This window comes from Microtus oregoni, unplaced genomic scaffold (genome assembly GCF_018167655.1).
Source record: "Microtus oregoni isolate MIOR12 unplaced genomic scaffold, Mior012 000048F_ref0000485, whole genome shotgun sequence".
Classification (NCBI taxonomy): domain Eukaryota; kingdom Metazoa; phylum Chordata; class Mammalia; order Rodentia; family Cricetidae; genus Microtus; species Microtus oregoni.
Window position 1 is genome coordinate 14,458,313 of NW_024543222.1, and position 23,970 is coordinate 14,482,282.

General features: G+C 46.5%; 1 protein-coding gene across 2 annotated transcripts in view; it reads left to right on the top strand.

Annotated features, from left to right (window-relative positions):
* Marchf10 (membrane associated ring-CH-type finger 10) overlaps positions 1 to 23,970 on the top strand; it is a 96,235-nt gene that overhangs the window by 15,403 nt on the left and 56,862 nt on the right. For both annotated transcript variants that reach the window (XM_041636052.1, XM_041636053.1), the window contains exon 4: positions 6,934 to 7,050. In XM_041636052.1, the coding sequence (XP_041491986.1) occupies positions 6,934 to 7,050 (117 nt within the window). The remainder of the gene's footprint in view (positions 1 to 6,933; positions 7,051 to 23,970) is intronic.

The window sequence follows — 23,970 nt, forward strand, 5'->3', positions numbered from 1 at the left end:
TGACCATTCTCCTGCCTCAGCCTCTCAGGTAGCCGAGGTTACAAGTCAGTACCACAAGGCCCAGTTTTGAGGCACGTGCTTCTCTAGAATTCTCAGGCAATGAGGGAACTATCTTGCCAGTCTTTTAAAGTGAACTTTAATAATGTCATCGGTGATCACGAAAACCCCCGACTCTGAGTTGGGCGCATCAGACCCAAGTAAGAACAACAACAGAGGTGTAGGCAGTGCCAGTTCCTCCCTCCGGGTGCCGACCGCAACCATACAGGTGCCATTGTTAATTGAAATGTAAAGACAGGGATACAGTTCAGTCTGTAGAATGGTTGCCTAGTCTTCTAGTTTGCTTTCTACCACTCTGCTAAACACCATGGCCAGAAGCAGCTAGGGGAGGAATGAGTTTGTTTCCGTTCACAGCTTTCATAGTCCATCACAGGAACCGAAGCAGAAGCCACAGAAGAATACTGCTTACGAGATCACTTTCCATGGCTTGCTTAGTCTTTTTTATACCCTTCAGGATCACCTGCCCGGGGGCAGCAATACCAACGATGGGCAGACTCCTCCCACAGCAACCGTTAGTCAAGAAAATGCCCCCATAGACCTGCCCAGAAGTCAATCTCATGAAAGCAATTCCTTAACTTGAGGTTCCCTCTTGACAGATGACTCTTGTTTGTATCCAACTGAAAAGAAAAAAATGAACCAGCACAGCTAGGCTGCATGAAACCCTGGGTTCAGTCCTCAACACCGCATAAAACCAGGTGTGGTAGCAGCACCTGTAACATCAGCACTCAGGCAGAAGTTGTCAGGATCAAAGCCAGCCTGGGCTCCATGAGACCTTGTGTCAAAAGCAAAAACACAAAAAGGTAGACTAGTCATGTCCATATTTGTGTGTTGCGGGCTCTCTCTACACGGTGTGAAGATGCATTGCTGTGACTGCTATAATAAACCGAATGGCCAATTGCTAGGCAGAGGTAGAGGTGGGAAAGAGAAAGGAAGGGGAAGAAGAATCTAGATGCGCAGGAAACGCCAGGAGACAAAGAAGAGCCAGAAGGTGCAAGATGGAAGAGAAGTAACGCCAGGTGATGGAACGTAGATTAATATAAATGGGTTCATTTAAATTGTAAGAGCTAGGGGGACAAGCCTAAACTAAGGCCAAGCTTTCATAATTAATAAGTCTCTGTGTCATTATTTGGGAGCTGGTGGTACAGAGAAAAACTTGTTGCATTTGTTTTTGTTTTTTTTAATTTGGGCTATTTTATGATAGTTGTTTTTATAGCATAACTGGGAACTGCTCATATGCAAAACGGCTTCTTAGGTCATAAGGGAGCCAGGATGATGACAGATAATAGAGAATCGCTGAGCCTAACTATGGGCTTGGACAGCTGTAATATTAAAGACAGAGTGGGGTACAGTGTACCCCAGAATGTCAGAGCACAGAAGGCGGTTGTCAGCTGACTGGCTGAGTTCCGTGGGTTGAGAGACAAGACTTCTCCGTCAGGAGATGAGTGTGCCTCAGACCCACACAGGAGAACTCTCTCATTCGTGACCAAGATCACAGTCACATGCTCGCTTCAGCAAAGGCTGAGTTTGGAAACAAGTAAACCAGTAAGTGGGATGGAAAACAAGAGCTCACTGGTGATGATGGCAGTGAGGCGAAGGGGGCATTGAGCCCTCGCTGCAGGCCAGTCACAGCTAAGAAGACCCTGAGAGAATCCCCTGCTCTCCTAGCAACCCTGTTGACACGGGAACTTATCTCTCCCACAGCTGAGGGATGGGGCAATCAGTGGAGTCAGCCTTCCCTAGGTCTCTGCTAGAAAGTGGCAGAGCTGGGGCTGGGTTTGTTTACCAGGATTGAGTTACAGTGAGTCACAAAACCCACGCCACCCCCCACGGGCAGATTCTGTGATTTGCTCCCACAGTGGAAGTTTCTACACGGAAGCAGCCAGAGTGCATGTGGTGGGGGAACAGAGCCGCCACCAAAAGGGGAAGAGAAGGAGAACACAGAAGTCACCTGATGCTGCCCTCTGACGGGCTGACCACAGACCAGTTAATCCTAACAGGCGGGGCACAAGGGGACTAATTGAGAAGCCCAGGACAGGCAATTGTCCTTCTCCAGCCAGCTGGTCACTTTAGGATCTCCACCACAGAACCAGCACCATCAAGGACCAGACTAACAAATATTCATATTCACCCAGAGAAAGAAAATGCATCCCCGGGTGGGGATGCCAGGTTTTGGCTCCTCTAGGACTGGACTCCTGATAGTTGTGTTTGTGTTCCTTCACAGCAAAGCTGCGAGTCTTAGAGGATTGGTGTTTGATTTCCACAGAAAGATTGCTCGGCCGTCTCAGGCTGAAAATCATTAAGTATCTGCCCTGCCATGGCTTATCTTCCTCTCACTAATCTGAGAGAAAAGAGCCAGAGAAAAATAATGTCCTCAACATCGCAAAAAACAAACCTATCTGTCCTCTCCTTTTGATAAAGAAATATTTAAAAGCTGGGCGGTGGTGGCACATGCCTTTAATACCAGCACTCAGTAGGCTGAGGCAGTTGGATCTTTGTGAGTTCGAGACCAGCCTGGTCTACAAAGTGAGTTCCAGAAACAGTCAGAGCTGTTACACAGAGAAACTCTATCTCAAAAAACAAAACAGAGAGAGAGAAAGGGAGAGGAAGAAGAAGAAGAAGAAGAAGAAGAAGAAGAAGAAGAAGAAGAAGAAGAGAAGAAGAGAGGAGAAAGAGAGAAAGGAGGGAGGAGAAAGAAAGAAAAAGAAAAGAAACATTATTTAAGTCATAGTCATATGTATTCTTGAAGAGAATTTCAAATAAATAAAAACACCCAGCCTACAAGAATTCTGTTCAAAATCTGTCTTGGTCTGGCCTGTGTCTGCTCTGCTGGCTCTTCCGCTTTCTGACCAGCAGCAATGACCTGAATACCAGTTAGGGGAAGGCACCACTTACACCTGTAGCTGTAGGAGACAGACTTCCTTGCCTCGGTCCCCACACAGCGGGTGGTCTGATGTGAAGTCATGGTGGGAAGAGTGCACCCAGACAAACAGCTCGGGGCGTGGTTGACTCAGCTGGTAAAGTCTCTTGTTCTCAGGATTGGCAATCAGAGTTTGAGCCCTCTGACCCACACAGAGGAAGGAGAGAACTGATTTGTCCAAGTTGTCCTGTGCCCTCCACATGTGTGTCATGGTACCTCCTCTACATACATTCACTATTTTAATGTTTTGGGGGTCTGGAGAGATGCCTGTGAGATTAAGAGCACTGGTTACTCTTCTAGAGGTCCTGAGTTCAATTCCCGGCAACCATACTGTGACTCACAACCACCTGTAATGAGATCTGGTACCCTCTTCTGGTATGCAAATACCATGCAGGCAGAACACTGTATACATAATAAATAAATAAATCTTTAAAAATATGTATTTTAATGCTTTTTTAAAAGCAGCTCATATTTATTCAAGATCCCTGGCTTGTTTTTGTTGTTGATCTTTTTTGATTAGGTACTGTTTATTATTCTTTGGCGCGTGCGCTCTCTCTCTCTCTTTCTCTCTCTCTCTCTCTCTCTCTCTCTCTCTCTCGTGTGTGTGTGTGTGTGTGTGTGTGTGTGTGTGTCTGTGTGTGTGCGCGTGCACACACGTGCTTTCCGAGGTCAGAAGAGGTCACAGGATCCCCTGGAGCAGGAGTTCTTAGCAGCACTGAGCCACCCAGCGCAGGTGCTGGGAACTCTTCCAGAGCCTCACAAGGGCAGCAAGCACACTTAAGCCTGAGCCAGCTCTCCAGTCCCCTTTTTGGGTTTTCTTGCTTACATTATGTAACATACGGATCCTGGCAGCACTTCCCAGTGTCCATTTCAGTGATTTATTGTGACAGAGTTGTTCAAAATAAAAGACGGCCCAGGGGACAGCAGGGAAAACGAGCACACTTTTTCTGGAGTGTTCCTACTTTCCAAGTCTGGTGCGGTGAGACCTCACCTGTCTCAGGGAGTCCAGAAGTCCACGGGCTGCAGGAGACCAGCTGTGGAGCTGGGGTGGGGGTGAGGGGGCTTGTCACCTGCAGGGCGACTAACTCTTCCCAGATGGTTCCTGCAGCACCTGTTCCCCCCTCTCCCCACACACACAGTCAGGCCATTTCTATTCCTAACCTTGTAGCCCAACTTCCCAGGCTTCAGGAAATTCTGAATCCTGCCACATTAAAAAATGAAATGCTTTCACTAATGGAAGTGGAGAGGGAACACGAAGGAAATCTTTCCCTGCTCAACCCAGCCAGGGAGTGGACAAATGGCAAGTCTACTTAATAACAACCGTGTTGTCTTTACACCAGACTTCTGAATGATTTGACCCTGGTAGGTCGCAGGCCAGTGAGTGAACTTGAAATGTTCCAAGTGCTTTGCTGTTGTGTATGTGTGTGTGTGGGGGGGGGGTGGTATTTAAAATATCAGCTGAAATCTCTGGTGTCCTTAGGTTGCTTCAGTACTAGTGAAGGGGGAAGAGTATGGCAGTAGATTTTATTTTAATTTTGCTAAGAAAATGGTGGTGGGGGACTAGTTATTTTATTTTTGTTACATTGCATTTAGGGACTGATATTTTCTGAAGCAAAAAATATGATTCAAGCCAGACTCAGATACAGCGCGTTTCCTTTCATCTGCAAGATTTAAATTAAAGTGCACACATACAAGACCTGCACAGTGACCATACCAGTTGGCATGGTAACATGCGCGTCACGAGACTTTACCCCTAGATGAAGAGTTACAATCAGCGGCTGCTGAGGGAGGGAGAACCCACTTTCTCCACCGATGAACTCCCCGATACGTTATCCAATCCCAACTGGTCTGCCCTGAACACAAGCAGGGCTAAATGTACTTTCTCTCTCTCTCTCTCTCTCTCTCTCTCTCTCTCTCTCTCTCATTCATTAATTTGAGAAGGGGTGGGAGGACTTGGAGTGAGGAAGAAGCCGATATTTATACAGTACTAAGTATGAAGTTCTCAAAAATAATAAAAATATTTGTATATTTTACTAAACTATTTAAAATTGTGTGTGTGTGTGTGTGTGTGTGTGTGTGTGTGTGAAGGGAATGACAAAAGAAGAGTAACGAGGTAAATATGAGCAACGTACAATGCTCCTCATGTATGAAAATGTCATGATGGAATCCATTCCTTTGTGTGCCAACTTTAAAACTGATAAGGAAAACAGTGCAATTCAATGCTAGAAAATGAAAAAGGTGAGAAGTGGTTTTTACTCTTCAAGTTCTCACTGGCCAACTGGGAAAATGAGCTGTAAAACAAACCCAATTAGAGTGGAACCAGGGAAATAGACAGCACAAACCACGTGCGTTAGCGTCGTGTTCACGCATACATAGCAGTCCCGTCTTTATTCGCAGGGGATGCCCTCCAAGACCACACCTCCCAGTAGTTTCAAATGTCAACTTGTCACAACCTAAACCCACCTGAGAAGGGACCTCAGCTGAGGAAGCACCTACATCAGCTGGTGGGCACGGCTATGGAGATTGTCCTGGTTATCTATGGAGGAAGGAAGGGCCTCATTAAGTCTGGATGGTATCGGTGCAGGGGCTGGGCCCTGTGTGAGAGAGGAAAGCTAGCTAAGCAGAAGCAGGCAGCAGGCAGGCATGCATGCCCTAATTCTCCCTGCTCTTGACTGGCTATGATCTAACTGCTTGAGTTCCTCCTGGGATTTTCCCGTTCTAATGGACTGGAACCTGGAATTGTAAGCAGAATAAACCCTTGCCCCTCCCATTAGACTCAGTAAAGGATTAGCACCGCTGCCTAATTGGGAGAACAGTTCTGAGGATGCACAGTCACAGCTGCCAGCATCACGGCTCTTGCCCTTGGGGGCCGGCAGTGAATGACGTGAGGATTGTTTCAGCAACAGTGTTTTGATAATGCCACAGCAGGGCTGATAAATGGACGGCTACAAAGTGAGTAATCGGAGTGCAGCATGCAGAGTGTATGTATGCCGGACAAAGAGATAATTCATGTTCAGGGCAGGAGAGAGTGGGACGAAGTAAGATTTTATCACAGTATTCAGAATGGTGCAAGATTCAGAACTTATGCATTATTTATTCCTGGAATCTTCCATTTCATGTTTGTGCACCAAAGATGACTATGGGCAACTGTTGACGCTGCAGATGGAGGCAGGCGGCAGTCTGCTGCTTCATTATCAATTAATTCAGCCCCGAGAGGAGTAGGTAGAAGGGAAAGAGGAGGTGTCACCCTGGCTGGATCTCAGTGACCAGCAGCCTGAGCTGCTGGGAACATGGGGAGGCTATTCCAAGCAGAGGGAATAGCATGTGGCAGACATGTAGCATGACCCAGAAGTTGGTCAACCCAAGAGGTGGTAAGAGGGGTGCCACAGAGGGGAATAAGACTGGAGGAAGCTGATAGGGCATTTTGGGTACAGCCTTCCTAAAAAGGCAATTCTTCTAGGTGCTGGAGAGATGGCCTGGCTGGCAGTCACAAACACTTGCTGCTTAGCCATGAGCACCAGATTCAACTTCCCCAGCCACATAGGGTGGCTCACTAAAGCCTGTGGCTCCAGCTCCAGGGGACCTGATGGTGTCTTCTGACCCCCTCGGGCACCTGCACATATGTTCTCACACTCAGCACTCACACGGATATGGGCACACAGACATGGCACAGTTTACAAAGAAGGAAAGCACTGCTCTTTCTAAAGTATTCCATGGTGTGCTTAGTGTTTGTGTTTATCAAAGCTGCAATCGATGGCTTTGATCCTCACGTTTTGGGAAAAGGGAGATGAGAGTGACACCTGGTCTCTGAACCCGGTGACAGCTATTGCATGAACAGCTGGAGATGAATATCATTTTCCTTGTGCCTCTCAAGTTGGTATGAAGCCTGAATTTGCCAAAACTAGTCACAGACCCAAGAGAATGCAACCATTTTCTCATCTCTCTTGTGTGTTCTCTAGGCTTGTTTGAAACGACAAGAATACAAAAAAGACCCAAATGAGAAGAAGCAGGATCAGCTATGGGGGAAAGACACGAGTGACAGATCCCGGTTTTCAAGTGGGTCATCGTCCAAGCAGGTATGGAGAATTCAAGTCTTTTGCCTGTGTGTGTGTGTGTGTGTGTGTGTGTGTTTGTGTGTGTGTGCGCACGCGCGCGCACATGCATGAATGTGTTAGAAAAAAGTCAACTCCCAAAGGAAAGTGTTGGTGCTCTCAGCTGCTAAAGTGCTTTTTCCACAAACATGATAACCTGAGGTCTATTTCCAGAACCTGCATTTAAGGGTGGGGAGTCAAGTATGGCGGAGTGCATTTGGGATTCCATAGCTGGGGAGATGAAAAGAAAATTCCTGAAGCTCACTGGCAGGATAGCCTGCCAGAACTGAGAAAACCCCAAGCCAGTGGGAGACCCCGTCTCAAAAGAAAAAAAGAAAAAGAAAAAACCTGGGTTGTGATGCCCAAGGTACAACACCTCTGTTGTCTGGACAACTGATCACCACACATACATGAACACATACAGGCACAAAAATGGATAAAATGGAAGTCTATTACGAATCCTAAAGGGCAAGGCAAGAGACTCTTGAGCCAGGTGTTCCTGTTTTGAATGTCACCTGTCACTCTTAGCCATGGCCTTGCTTGTTGGGCTTCACTCTTGTTCCCTGGTGGTGAAGGACCTGATGTTTATAGTCTGTAAGACACGCACTGATGCTAGAGTTGGAGGCACTGGGCCTCCATGTTTGTGGCTTCTAATCTAATCCTCGGCACCATTGTCTCTGGCTTTAATTTAAAGGCAAGAATAGAGTTAAATACAGTGATAACAACAGATACAGTAGCTGGCAATTGTTTAAATATTTTTGTGTAACTTGATTACAAATAGTTAAGAACAATATAGTATTATAACAATATAATATATGATGGTGTTCAAAATAGCCGTTATTTGAGTATTTGTACCACTGCAAACATTGCATTCAGTTCTCTATGTGTATTAACTCATTTCATTCTCATAGTTACGTATATGTTTATTATCTATCTATTGTTTTTGAGACAGGGTCTGATGTGTCTCAGGCTAGCCTCAAGCTGGCTATGTAGCCAAGGCTGGCCTTGAACTCCCAATCATCCTGCCTTTACCTCACAAATGCTAGGATTGTAGGAATATGCCACCATACTTGGCTTGATATGTACATATTAAGATATATAAACAGGCCAGGTGGTAGTGGCACATACCTTTAATCCCAGCACTCAGGGGGCAGAGGCAGACAGATCTCTGTTTGAGGCCAGCCTGGTCTACAAAGTGAGTTCCAGGACAGTCAGGACTGTATCACAGAGAAACCCCGTCTCAAAAAAACAAACAAACAAAATATAAATAGGGCGTGGTGGCATATGCCCATAATCCCAGAATTTAAGAAGCAAGAGGATCAGGAGTTTGAGGCCAGCTTGAGCTAACAGCACCTCAACCCCACCCCTGTTCCCTTTCTATTGATGTGATAACACCATGAGCAAAGGCAGCTTGGAAAGGAAAGGATTTATTTCATCTTCCAGCCCATCATGAAGGGAAGTCAGGGCAATAACTAAAGCAGAGACCATGGAAGGACGCTGCTGAGTGCCTTGTTCTCTGCATAGCTCATTCAGTTTGCTTTTTCCTTCTTTTTATACCATCCAGGACCACCTGCCTGGGGGTGGCACCACCCACAGTGGTCTGGGCGTCCACACAGCCCTCATTAATTAAGAAATGCTTCCCCTCCCCCAGACTTACCTACAGACCCATCGATGGAGGCATTTTCTCAATTAAAGTTCCCTCTTGCCAGATGACTCTGGCTTGTATTACCAAGATGACAAAACACTAACCAGTATTCTCTATGAGCCCAAAAGTGTACACACATGCACACGTATGAGCACACACACACACACCTTTTCCACATTACAGATGGCAACTTGCTTCAAGTAGCCCCGAGGAACCTTAGCTGTAATTTCACAGACATTTGCAGTGGAGTGGGTTTTCCATCTCAGGCGTGCTGACCCCAGAGCAGTGCTCCGGACTACTGAGCTCTTCCTCCATGTTTCATGCTTGATTGAGGTCTTCTCTGTCTAAGAATTTCTCTCATTCTGTGTAAGAGCTAACAACCACAGACTGCATCCAGCCCTGGCTGTTAGCAAGGCGAATTGATTTAAGGTGAGTAAAATGCCCCTTATGAATTCCTATTTAATATTTTATGCCTGAAACAGACTCCAGAGGAGGGACTGTCTCTTCCCTATCAGTAGCATGGATCTCTGAGACAGATCTTGGATACCTGATATCAATCAAGCTCTTGATTTCTTCTTTAATCTACGATGTTCACACAGTGGTTATTTAATGTTCAAAGGACACCTTAAAAACATCAGTGATTGATGTTTATGGACGTAGCTGCTTCCCTGGGAGAGATATATAGTCCCTATTAAGGGATATAAAAGCACACGATAAACTATCCCACCTAGAGGCTGAAGGTGAAAAGGAACCCCCTCACCACGTTGGCAGCTGCCAGAATGCTTCACCTGGGTCTCTTCCTGCTGGTCAAGGGCTACATGTAAGGCCTGCTGTTGCTGACACCAAGGGAATGAGGTCAATCCAAAAATTAAAACTGGTTTGGCTAGAACAGCTTATTTTTAGCACTAAAATAAATGCTGTCATTTTTATGCTCAGAATTAAAAAAATCAAGGACAGATAACAAAAAAAAATGTGATACAATTTTAAGTCAGACAGTGGCATGTAGCAATTCGTAGACTGGGATTCCGAACAAACGGACACCTGGTCCTGCTGTTCATGTAGAGGCTAACACACCAGATCACAGCCATGCTTTCACAGCAGGGGTCACACACCCCTCGGGAACACTCGGGACCTGCCTGTGGCTCCTCTCTGCCGGCACTGCAGGACAAGATGCTGTCGCCTTCCTATAGCTTTTCCTTCCAAACAAGGACACGGCTGTCCATTCACAAATGATTGGGTGAAAAACTTCTGTGATCATAGATTACTTAGACCTGATTTTCTAATTCAATTTTGTATTTAGTTGTACCCAACACAAAGTAATAATGGCTCTTGCATAAGACTGACCATTTCTATCAGAAGACAAAACCCGGAGGCCAGGAGTCGTGGCACATGCCTTTAAAACAAGTGAATCTCTGACCTGGAAGCTTGCTTGGTCTACAGAGCAAGTTCCAGGCCAACCAAGGGTACATGGTGAGACCTGTGTCAAGAAAAAGGAGGAGGACGAGGAGCAGCAGGTAGATGACGGCAAGAACAGGAATTTTCATGCTGCACTGGGCCACCATGCCTGTGAAGCAATCCTTGCAAATCAACGTTAGTTCTCCAAATGCTGTCCTGAAGGCTGGAGACGTACTTGTACAGTATTGCCAAAGTTCCACTTTGTGTGCACTTCTGCTTCAGCCTCATCATTTGAGGCACTGGGGATGCTGGGATGTTTGGCTCTGGACACAAAAGCAGAGGAAGATGGTGATGAGACATGGTAATACTGAATGCACAGTGTGTGTGGTTGCATGTCTGCCCTGCTGGGCCCAATGCTTGAGCTTGGGACAAAGAAGAGAGAGAGAGAGAGAGAGAGAGAGAGAGAGAGAGAGAGAGAGAGAAGAAAGGATGGAAAGAAGGAAGGAAGACAGGAGGGAAGGAAGGAAGGAAGGAAGGAAGGAAGGAAGGAAACCCAAGGTTCCTCAAAAGAAGATGCAAGAAAAATTTTAAGCCTCGGGATTATGCATTAGTTTGGATAGTCCCCTCCCAAGTTTGAGCTTTCCCCAGATTTCTACAGTAGTCCGGTTGTTGATGCCTTGGCCTACCCCACAGTATCTCCAATCCCTGAGGGAATGCATGACTTATCAAATAAACCTCCTTCTAAGGGTGCATAATACCAGGGGGTGCTGGACCTATTCTCCCAGAGACTCTAAGAAGAAGAAAGTTGGCATCTCCCAAAGTAGAACCAGGTCAGACTGATCCAATTTCCAGAGTGTATTAAATGTCACACCAGGCAAAAACATCCTTGGTCAATCAGAAAAGGGCTGGAAAAAGATAGACCAGAGTGACACTGTAAACCAGACAACCCCTTCAGGGTGGGGGGAGGTGTACCCCATCATTTTCTTCCCAGAAATTGCTGGGACCTAGGACTCTGGGTAACATTTTGCATCTGATTTGTGAAGGCAGGTCTGTCCTCTGATTGGGTGGCTAGTGTGAAAGTCAGTTGCTGAATTCATGGAAATGTCCCCAGCGTTCTGTCATTCTTTGAAGCACGCCATGACCAAATTTTGACACTTGTGTTGCAATTTTCATCACTTGTTCATTTCTTAACCCCGACTCCAATTGTCACAATTCTGATGAGCTTGGAACAAACCATCAAGTATTAGCTCCAGTGTCAACGCTATCATTTCCAGACACCTGCCTCAGGGTGGGCAGATCTCCTCACACACACAGTTAACCCAGCTACTGCTCCTCAGCACGCTCTCTCTCTGTAGCCAGAGACTTTCCTAGGGCTGCAAAGGTTGTGTTCAAGTCCAGAAGGAAGCATTCTGTCAAGCCCATTACTGAGATGTTCTTTAGTATGGTACATCTCAGTCTGTGACTTGCCATCATAGAAAACATAACCGAAGACCACTCTGACCCTTGTCACCTTGTGAGTTTAGACAGTGTTTCAGTTCTCCAAGGGAACACTTACTATGTTATGCTTATTTTGCAAGATCATCGTGAGGATGAGGGAACTTAAGCGATGTGCTAACATTATTAAATCATGTCTATAAACGGCCTTGTTAGTCAATTCTACCACAAGCAATGCCCCAACAGGTACCAGTGAAGAAACAGGTTCTGTGGCTCCTCGGCTACATCTCTAAAAGCCAACCTAATGTAGCCACTTATCACAAACCATCCTAGAGGGTTGAGAACAGCGTGCTGAACCTCCATCCGATTAGAATTTGCCAGGGAAATAGTCCTACATATTCAATCAGAAGTTGGGTAATTAGTCGGGTGGTGGTGGTGCATGCCTTTAATCCCAGCACTCTGGAGGCAGAGGCAGGCGGATCTCTGTGAGTTTGAGACCAGCCTGGTCTACAGAGCTAGTTCCAGGGCAGCTAGGGCTGTTTTTACACAGAGAAACCCTGTCTTTAAAAACAAACACAAAACAACAGAAAAGCTGAATAGTGATAAAGCAGTGTCCATGGGAAAAGATGGTTGCGTTTATCTCCCCTAGTCCGTCACCACCACTGGGATTCACAGGGGCACTGTCTTAGGGTTTCCATTGCTGTGAAGAGACACCATGACCACAGCAGCTCTCATAAAGGAAAATATTTAATGGGATGGCTTACAGTTCAGAGATTTAGTCCATTTATCCTCATGGTGGGACATGGCAGTGTGCAGGCAAATATGGTGCTGGAGAGGTGGCTGAGAGTTCTGCACCTTGTGCAGGCAACAGGAAGTGACCTGAGACACTGGGTGACACCTTGAGCAGAGGAGACCTCAAAGCCCACCCTCCCAATGGCACACTTCCTCCACCAAAGTCACACGTACTCCAACAAAGGCCATTTCTCCCAATACTATCATTCTCTATGAGTTTATGGTGCCAATTACATTAAAACTGCCACAGACACCAAGATATTTTATCCTCTTTAAACTAAACAGCGAATAGGCATGACCTGATTTCCCCATAAAAGATGAAATAATTGATTAGCCTAGAATGAGGGGAGGGGGCAGAGCAGGGGGAGGCGGCAAGCTGTATGAAGAGATTCGACATGAGCCTTCCTCATCTTCTGGATCCTGGATCCTTGCTGGAAGGGTCATTGTTCCAAAAGTACTAAGCTCAGGGACTGAAGACAAGCAGTCTCTGTGTATCCTACACTAAGAAGGAAGATGGAGAGGCTGGAGAGAGAGCTCCATGGTTAAGTGTTGTTCCAGAGGACCAGAGTTCTGATCCCAGCACCTGCATTGGGTAGCTCACAAACACCTGTAATTCTAACTCCCGGGTCTGTGGATGCCTGTACGTTTATGGTATACACACACACACACACACACACACACACGCATACACACACATGCATGCATACATACACACACACATAAAAATAAATGAAAAAATAAGGAAGAAAGATAGGATTCAGCTCAGCTTTTGAAGAGCATCCTTCGCTTGGCTGAGAGTAATGGACTTGTCGTCCTTCAACTCTCGGCAGCTGAGCAACTAAATATTTAGATTTCAGGTCACAAAGACCCAAAATTATACTGAGAAACAGGGTCGGCAGTTTACCTGATACCAAGAAGCAGCTGGCCGTGGCCCGGGCCTGCTCACTGTGATGTTTGCTTCAGTGAGGTCACCCAAACCTCCCAGCAAGCAAAGTGAGCCTCGGAAAGAAGGCTGTTACCCAACATAAACACTGTAATCGTTTTGTCCATGAGAATTCACACAGACTCAGGAGTTTCAAAAACAAAGCCTCCTCAAGTAACCTGTAGTGTCTTAAACAAAACAAAACAAAAAAAGGCCTGTATTGAGGCTGGCTCGGTGCCAGCTGGGCAAGCGTTCAGATCAGTGCTTGGACCTCAAGCACCCAAGTAAAAGCCAGGCATGATGGCACAGGTCTGTGGGGGAGGGTGGCTCACCATCGCAGCCTAGCCAGCCAGTCTAGCTAATGGGTGACTGAGAGACCCTGTCTCCATACATAGGGTGGATGGGCCCTGGCATGATGGCACACACCTTCAATCCCTGCACTTAGGAAACAGAGGCAGGTGGATCTTTGTGAGTTCCATGCCAGCCTGGTCTATATAGGTGGTTCCAGCACAGTCAGGGCTAGACAGTAAGACATTATATTGAAGCAAATAAATAATATGAAAAACCAATTGAACATGATACCTAATGTGGACCTTTGGTCTGCATGCGAGAGCGCGCGCGCACACACACACACACACACACACACACACACACCCGTGTCCCATCCTTAAATGAGGGTAGCAAAGATCCAAAACTACGCTGAGCACACCAGCAGTGGTCGTGGTAATCTCAGCACTAAGGGGAGGATCAAGAGTTCAAGGTCGTTCTCAACTACTGAGTGAGTTCAAGGCCAGTCTAGGCTACCTGAGACACTGACTGAAAAAAAATAAAAAGTAGAGTCAGAGAGATAGCTCAGTAGGCAAAGGCACTTCCTGTACAAACCTGGCAACCTGATTTCAAGCCCTGGCATCTTACATACATTAGGGTGAAAGGAGAGAACAGAATCCACAACTGTCCCCCCACTTCCACAGTCTGGGGACAGCATGCACACACAATAATAAATAAAATTTACCTTTAATTTTATATGTATGGAACCCTCCATGTATGCATGTCCACTACATGTGTACCTGATGCCAAAGGAACCCAGAGGACAACACCAGATTCCCTGGATCTAGAATTACAAATGGTTGTGAGCTGCCATGTGCCACATGGGTGCTGGGAACCAAACCTGGGTCCTCTGAAAGAGATTGCTCAGTGGTTAAGAGGACCGCTGAGCCATCTCTCTGCCTCTAAATTAAAAAAAAAAAGTGTAATTAAAAAAAAATTTAAAATTTACTTCCATGTGCTCAGTAGCCACGCAGCAAATGGCAGGCTCAGTGGATCACGGAGATAAATAGTATTTCCATCGTGACAGAGTTGGACAGAAACAGTTATTCCAGATGTTCAAATCCAGAACAAAACCAGACTCCATGGGAGCTCTGTCTCCCAGAAGCTGGGCCTGCACAATCCACACTAAGGAAGGGGCAGTCCAGGGAAGGCTGGCAGGGATTTTTTGCAGTATGTGTGTGAGAGGGGCGTAGGGGCGGGGTGTGGTATGTGTAGTGAGGTTTGGTGTGTGTGTGTGTGTGTGTGTGTGTGTGTGTCCGTCCCGGGTACATGGCATATCTCCTCCCCTCACCTGCTTGCTTATTCATCCTGCCCTTCCTGTGAAACTCCCGTCTCCTCTTTCAGAGGGTTCTTGGGTGGCTGTTGTCTCATTAATCTGTTAATGTCAGCCTACTGACACCCTGAGCGGAGTCGTGAGAGCAACCACAGCTTGGGATGTGACATCTGTGTTCCCTGAGTTACACTTTTAATTTTCTCTGAGTTCTGCTTGTCCATGGTGGGGTTCCTTGGGGGCCAGGAAGCAGGCTGGAGTGCCGATGAGACAGGTCACACACATACACGCACACGCACATACACGCATGGGGCTTTTAACTGCCCAAGGGCCCCACCCTAAAAGTCTGAGTCATCCCTAACACCTGGTATGGTGTTTGTCTCAGCTGCCCTTTTAACTCACAGATCCCGCACCCCGGAAATATACCTGGGCGACCAGTGGCTCCGCACACAGCTTCTGCAGCTGACCTCTGCCTCCCCCAAAGGGTGTGCCATGGAGACCGAGTGTGCACCCCACAGTCTGACAAGCATAGATCTGTGGGGATTTTCCTCTGAGCTTGTTTATCATCTTGGCTGTGGATTTGTTCACCACAGTGCCCTCGAGCCCCCCACCCCCAGTTCATGTGGCCGAATGCATCATCTCCCCTCAAGCTAGTTCCTCTTCCTGTGTTTTTCTAGAATCCTGGAAGTTGTAGTACACTTCTCCTCATCTAGTCCCTCCTTCCCACACTTCACAGCAGACACCAAAGTCTGTCTCTTCCCTAGAATCTGCCCATGAATTTTCCCTTGCTGGACACTTTCTTTCTGTCTGGATTATTGTAGTACTGTAGTACTGAATTCCCTAACCCATCCCAGTCAGTCACTATGGAAGAGTAACCACTATGGAAGCAAATTGGATAACAATTATTTATTTTTATTTTTTATAAAGCTATATCTCTAGATAGATAGATAGATAGATAGATAGATAGATATCGTGTATACAGTGTTCTGCCTGACCAGATCTTGTTACAGATGGTTGTAAACCACCATGTGGTTGCTGGGAATTGAACTCAGGTCCTCTGGAACCTCTGTCAGTTTTCTTAACCTCTGAGCCATCTCTCCAGCTTGACAATCGTTTATTTAAAATCCCTCTGTCTTTCCCCACTGTCTTTGGGATCTTCTAGGAAGAGCTTATTGGCTTGAGAAACCATACAGACATCTCTGCATCAGCTCTCTGGGGCACCTAGTCTGGGGAAAGTTCTTTATGTTCTCCTGGAGGTTCAGGGTTGGCTTACCCTCGGGAATTCTCAGAGCACCCTCTGGGTTCAGGCTCACCATGCAACTGAGACCCCTTGGCGGGGGGGTCAGACGACCCTTTGAAGACCATCAGAAAACACAAATATTTATGCTACAATTCACAACAGTAGCAAAATTACAGTTATGAGGTAGCAACAAAAATAATTTTATGATTGCGGGTCTCCATAACATGAGGAACTGTATTAAAGGGTCACAGCATCAGGAATGCCGAGAAGCACTGAGCTAGACAGAGAAAGAGAAAACACTGTTTATGGATGCATCTCCAGGAGCCATTATGCATTCAGTTGAAGCATAGGGCTCACTTCATGGCTGATGTGTTTGAAATAACCATACAGCTGTAAGGGCTAGAATATGGATCCTCAGTTCATATTGGACAGCAGGATGCCCTGTGAACTGGTGTGAAATTAGTCACAGAAGGGTGAAGCTACCAGTCTTCCATTCTTTTCCTGGCATACCACTTGCAAAGGACCAGGTAGCTTTATCACAACACTGGGTACGCTCCCTTTGCCACAGTAGGCCAGCAACTAAACACAAGAACAGCAGGCTGTCGACCTTAGAGGATGGAGAAACCTCAGAAAAGCCTCCAAGTAACTCCTCAGGGTTTACCTGGACTTTGCAGCCAAGGCTACCTCTTATGGCTGCGGTTATCTGGTCCTTTCCAGAAACCCACCAGGCTGAACTGGATGGTCGTTCGGTGCTTAGCTTAGAGACTTGTCCCATTCTGCGTGCAAACCTGAGGGCTGAAGGTCCCTTGCAGCAGCTGCGTGGAAGTGAATCGGCCATAGCTGCTTGGCCAGGAAAGCTGGCAGGGCACTACTTGTGCGTTCTGTTGGACTTCCACCAGGTGATTTAAAAATAGGGCATGACATTAAAATGGGGCGACTGTCAGGATAAATTGGGATGCTCTCACAAAGCTACCCTGCCTCTCTCAGAAGATAAGCAAGTCAGCCTCGTCCTTCCAGGAGGCCAGCTTAATACCGACACTCATAGTCATCCCTGCTCAGGGAAATTGGTGGTGCCCAAAACGGGTGGCCTCTGACCCAAATAGTTTCTCTGTGTTAATTGGACATAGCAGCTCAGGAACTGCAGAGGAGATTATCATAAAATGTCCTTTTTTTCCCCATTTGTAATACTGTGTATCTCACTGTACTTTGTTTTAGTAAAATTACCTGCTTTTTAAAAATGATTCTAATTAATTCCTAAAGCAACAACAACAACAACAACAACAAAAACTTGTTAGAAACCAATTAAAATTAAGATATCAAAATCTTAAAATTTTTCAGTTGCCAAAGACTAGTATTCAGATTGTGCCTTTATTAAATAGATTTTATAACACAGCACTTCAGCCTAAAATAGCCTTTCATTTTGTTTTCATAATGCTTCATTCATTAAAAAAATAAAATGCAATTATTTATCAATTAAAAATAAAACAAATTTAAATTTTAAAATAATAAACACAAATGCAGACATTATAAATCCCTTCTGTACAGCACCGTGTGTTATGTTCTAGGAACGCAGGGCAATGAATAAGGCTTGTTCCTCAAGTCGCCCACAGTGTGGTGAAGCTGGACGTTTTACAAAATCCTGCAGTTCAAGATAGCATCGGTCTGGAAAACAAAGTCAAGGGGAGTTGGCTGTGGTAGTCCACACCTGCAATCCAGGTGCTCAGCAGAGGAGGCAAGGGTGGTGAGTTCAAGGTCAACCAAAGCTATGTACTGGGTCCTTAAAAGAATTGAATGAATGAAACAAAAATCAGGGCAAAGCTTCACGGAGAATGAGAATTTTAGACTTTGTCAGATCCTGCTGTGAGGAGTTGGGGGCAGAAGTGATGAGCTTGCTTTCAGGTTCCAGGAAATGGACTTAAGTCCCTTCCCAAGAGCTTCCTTCCCATTTTAGTGTGGGGAAGATGGCCTCTACCTGGCTGGCCCCTGCGGGACTGTCCTACAGGGGGCGCTGTCTGTATCCCTTCAAAACCACCCCCTCAGGACCAAGAAGAAGAGGGGCTTCTCTCCCTGCTGCTTCGCTCTAGGTCTCCTGTTCACACCCCTTTATTCAGTGTGGCTCTGGCAGGCTGCTCACTCCACCTTCCCCCTCCTGATCGCCAAACACATTATCTAATGACTTCAGCGTCCACTTAGATAACCCAGCCACACCCTGGTTTCCCAGTTCCTAATGCTAGTGCCCTGCTCCTTTGCACTTACACACACACACACACACACACGCACGCACGCACGCACGCACGCACGCACACACGTACACACCACCCATCCCAAGGGCACATCCTGCATCTTCTTGCCACCCCAAAGGGTTACATTCATCACATCATCAGCGATTGCTGCTCTAAGGCGGCTCCCAGTTCTGCCCTTGGTCTTTCTGGTGCAGCATTTCCTCAGCCTCTTGGGGGGGGGGGCCCTGCTCAGATACAGGCCACCTCTCCCCCAACTGACGCTCCCTTCCTCAGCAGCCCAGGTTCTTTGTAAATCTTTTTGTCTTTCTCACACCTGCCATGTAATCCTGTCCATTCATGGTCTGTGAGCCACATCCAGGCCGCTAACTACTGCTAAAGGAAATGTCGCCCCAGCAACCTCCAGGCTTTTCTCAAAGCTGCCCAGTTTCCTGTTCACCTCTTTTACCTTTAACCCCCCCACCCCCACCCTGTTTTCAGCCCACCCTCTCTACCTCACACCTTATTCCCACCTATTTCCGACATTCCCACCTGGACTTAGGCCCCCCTCCCTTCCCTGCACCCTCAGGACACCCCTTCCCTACTTGCATCAGCCAGCTCCGCAAGAGGGCTTTCCCGTCAGCGTTTAATCATGATCTAAAAAGAGACCTGCCTCCCCTACCTGTGCTCCCCTCCGCTCAGTTCCTCTCCTTCACACCCCAAGTTCCCAAGAGAATTATTTACACTGCCTGACTCGGTTTCCCCGCCTCCTCCTCACTCTTCAGCCCACTCCAATCTGCTCTGCACACGCCGTTCCCGGAAATGCTCTCTGTCTAGTGACTTCCACATCTCTCCGTGAACCAGATCCCTGTCTACCTTTCCTGTGGCAGCTTTGTGGGGTGCTGGCCACACTGCCACACTTCCTCCCAGGCATCTACAAAGCCACCTTCCCTTGGCTTCTCCCCATCTCTGGAGACCTTGCTCTTTCTCGTCCCCCTCCACCCTCTTCCTGAATCCTGGGATTCCCCGAGGTGGGATTCTAATCTCACTCTCTACCTGGGGTTGGGGGAGAAGGGCCTTGTTCTTAGCTTGTGTTTGTACTGTAAACCTCTTGGGCCACAGGGTGAACTCTGTAGGTCCCCTCTCATAGAACTGCTTTCGCATGCATAAAACAAGACCCGGGCTTTCAAAGGAAGCCACTTTTATCGAAACAGTCATCAAAATATTTTTAGAAAGTTGTGATTCAGTGATGTATGAGCTTCCTTATTGACAAGTTAAATAGCCAGCCATGGGCATGCAGGGTATTTTAAGACATCTGCAGCGAGCTCACTGAGAAGTGTAGTGGCTGTGAGTTCTGCTGGCGAGAAAAGCCAAGGGTCCTGCTAATCCTCGCTCAACACAGCTTGCGTTTCAGGTGGAGATGAGTGGGCTTTTATAGTAAAGACGTCACCTGCCCCTATCCAAGTTTACGCCTCACCAAGGCTTGTTCTCTCTGTGCTGCTTAAGGCTGTCTCAGGAACATTTTAACGGCCAAAGTTGAGGGGTGAACTGCCGGTGACTCCCAAATCTATGTGTCTAGCTCTAATCCCACTTTTGATCCCCCAGATTTAATACTCTACTGTTTTCTCACTCCCTCGACTTGGTTACACCTTGTGCTAATCACAGGCCCCAGGCTAGCACCCCCAGCTTGGCCCTGTATTCTGCCCGCAGTGCGGTATCATCAAAATCTGTCAGTGTCTCCACCTCCCATGCCCCATGTTCAGTTCACATCAGTCCCACACATCTTACTGCCCTGGTATGATTTTTTTGTTGATGGAGGGGGTTTGGTTCCTATAGCCCCAACTCTCCTCAGCTCCTTATCCTGCTGCCTCAGCCTCCTGAGTACTGGAATTGCAGGTGTGTGCCATTGCACCCTGGACCCGATAATATTTTGGTCCATCTGTATAGCTGCCTCCCTGACAAAGTTATCTCAGTGGTCCTCTAACCCATTCTCCTCCCCTTGCACCTGCCACCAAATCCCGTTTTCCATACCTTCATAGGGTAGAGTGTTGTTGACAGGCAAAACAATTTATATGGCTGCTGGAGCCGCTTCTGTGGCTTTTAAAATGGGGACCAAACTTGCTCCTGAAGCTAACACAGCCCTGTGGAACCTGGAGCTGCTTGCTGCTCTGGCCCTGGCCCACGCTGGCCTCATGCCCCTCAGCCTTTGCGATTTCTCCCATCTTGCCACACGGTCCACCAGTCCCTCAACCAAAGCTGACCATTCCTCCCCTGGCTACAGCAGAACCCTTTGACATGGTTCCTGGGGATGGAGCTCAGCTTCCTTATGTTTGCAAGGTGAACTCCCCTGAATCATCCCCCTAGGGCAGCGGTTCTCAACCCTGCTAATGCTGTGACCCTTTAACACAGTTCCTCATGCTGTGGTGATCTCAACCATAAAAGTATTTTCGTTGCTGCTTCATAACTGTGATTTTGCTTCTGTTATGAATCATAATGTAAATATCTGATATGCAATCCCCAAAGAGGCCACCACCCACAGGTTGAGAATCGCCTCCCTAAGCCCTTAATAAGTGTTTGATCATGCAATCTACTTCTTTTTTTGTTGGGTTTTTTCTTTGTACTGTTTTGTTTTATTTTTCAAGACAGAGTTTCTCTGTGTAGTCCTGGCTGTCCTGGACTTGCTCTGTAGACCAGGCTGGTCTTGAACTCACAGAGACCCGCCTACCTCTACCTCCTGAGTGCTGGGATTAAAGGCATGCGCCACCACTGCCATCGATAAATTCAGTTTCGTGGGATCCGACACCCTCTTTGGCTGGCAGTGCTAGCTTGCCTAAATATGCCCTTTCTCCCTAAAGCTGCCTTTGTCACAGTGTCTTACTATAGCAGCAGGATGGGAGTAAGACACCCACCTACTCTAGCAATCTCAACCTATGGAGACCCCTTTGGGGATCGAATGACTTTGCACAGGGGTCACCTAGGACCATCAGAAAACACAGATGCTTACATTTTTATATTCATAACAGTAGCAAAATTACAATTATGAGATAGAAACAAAATAATTTTGTGATTGGGGGTCCCCACAGCACGAGGAACTGTATGAAAGGGTCAGAGTAGCAGGAAGGTTGAGAGCCACTGGCCTACTGCCATCCATCCATCGGCTGGTCTCCAACAGGTTGGCATGCTCTCGTTAGCTCTGAGGTCAGAAAAATACATGCCTAAATACTTGAATACGCCTCTAGAACTGGTTGCTTGGGTTTTGTATTTACTCCGGGTTTTTTTGCTGTTTAGTTTTTAGTTGATGAGCCCTGACTGATTCATAGATCTATGTCACCCAGACCCCCAGTGAGTGTCTGCCACCCAGTGACATTCCCTCTGGCTCCTTTCAAGACAGTCCCTGCCCCCGGCTCTGTTGTCCTTCAGAGAGATCATAGCTTGTTCATGAGGTGGGATTTCCCTCTGTATGCTATAATTTGTTCCTGAGGTGGGATTTCCCTCTGTATGGGGGATGGGGAACTAAAGTGAATGCTGGGAGAAAGAAGGGCAGAGTCAGAGAGAAGCCATGTAGCCCCACCGGAGATAGACACGGGGACTTTTCCCAGTAAGCCTCAGCCTTGTGGCAATACACAGATTCATATAAATGGGTTAAATTAAGATATAAGAGTTAGCAAATAAGAAGTTAGAGCTAATGGGCCAAGCAGTGATTTAAATAATATAGTTTCTGTGTGGTTATTTTGGTTCTGGGCAGCCAGAACAAACAAACCACGCTCTTGCAACATGTTCCATCTTCGAAATCTGTTTTTGGAGTTGTTTTGTCCTTGAAGTTTTTGAGAGAGGGTCTTACTATGTAACTCTCAATCCTCTTGCCTCAGCCCTCTTAATACTTGGATTACGAGTGTGTGCAACCACAACCAATAAACAGCCGTTTTCTCTGAATTCCACCTTTTTGGTCACCTTGGATTCTGTTTTGAAATAGGTGGACCATCGACCTGCTCGCTGAGATGGTTCAGTGGACAGAGGCACTTGTGGAAGTTTGGTCCCTACCATTCACAGGGTGAAAGGACAGAAACCAGTCCAGCAAGGTTCCTCTGACATGCCCCACCCCAAGTCACAGACACACAAAATAAACAAATGAAATGTAAAATAAAAACTAAACTGGAAATGGGGCGAGTATATATTTGAAATAAATTAGATAAATGAGCCTGTGAGTAAATTGGTAAAATCACATAAAGTTTCAGATTAAAATTAAAAACTGACCCAAAATGAAAACATTTTGTTATTTTTAAAGATCATGGTTATAAAAGTTACACCGAAAGTTCAGTTTTCTTAGACATCTTTAAATATAAACTGCTGCCAGGATGATTCAGGAGCAGAAAGAATGTTAAATCGTTGTGCTGCTTTTAATCTAGAGAGATAAATTCCCACTTGGAGGAGCTTAAGGACTTAACTGAAAAGCTCACATGCTCATCACAGCACCATTTCTCTTAGGAAAAGTTGGAAGTACTCATGGCGGCCAAGGCAAGAATTATGACGTTCATCCATGGAGCAATAGATTCTGCAGACAAAGAACCTAGGAGAATCCATTAAGTTGTATCTCACAGATTTATTCTTAAGAGTCAGATCGGAATCATAATCTTAGAAATATTTCATGTTTATTGCAGGGTGAAACAAATGAATCAAAATAGTAATATAATTAAAGAGCAAATATTTTAAATAGGCAAGGTAAAAGTATTAAAGAAAACCAATTGTGTCGCTAATGCTATGAACTCATGATTTTTATTCTAAAGAAAGGGCTTGTAAGCATGTCCCTTCAGCAGCAATGGTTTACATGTGGTCCTCCTTCATTCCCACCTTTTCCTTCTCTTCTCTTTTCTTTCATTCTTTGCCTCTTTTGACATAGTCTCATTACATTGCCAAGGCTGGTTTTGAACCTTTGATTCTCTGCCTCAGCCTCCCAAGTATGAGAGCATCTGTCACTTTCTGGTAGCTTTCTCAAGCCAGGTGCCGCGGGGGAGGCCTGTGATTACAGCACTTGGGAGGTGGAGGCAAGATTAGGAGTTGTGGCAGCCAGGACTGAAACCCTGTCTCAAAAACACCAAAAACTTAAATAGCAATCTCAGACAACAGAATTAATATTTCTTGAGAAACAGCGAAGGCAGGTAAGGTCTGTTTGGTCTCAAACCCGAGACAACTACCTGAGATGCCAACTAACATATCAAAGAGAACTCTGGCCACCAGGTTCTCCCAGAATCCCTCAGCCTTTACCTGTCAGAGAGTCCTCCAGTAACTGACATACCTCTCCCCCACCCTAAACTCCCCAGCCCCTGAACTCTCAGGGCTTTCCATTCCCCCAGCTCCTTTGGAGCCTGTATAACGCAGCCATTTTGACTACACCAGTCTCCTGTCCTAGGCCTTCCTACCGGGCCAGTGACTCTTCTCTTGCTCATCCTCCCCCTCTCCTCATGTGGCCCAGCTCAGTGCAGTAAGAAGCAGGCCACTTGTTGGTTCCCGGCTGCTTAGCCCCCAAATAACCACACAGATACTGTATTAATTAAATCACTGCTTGGCCTATTAGCTCTAGCTTCTTATTGGCTAACTCTTACATCTTAATTTAACCCATTTCTATGAATCTGTGTATTGCCACGTGGCAGTGGCTTACCCGCA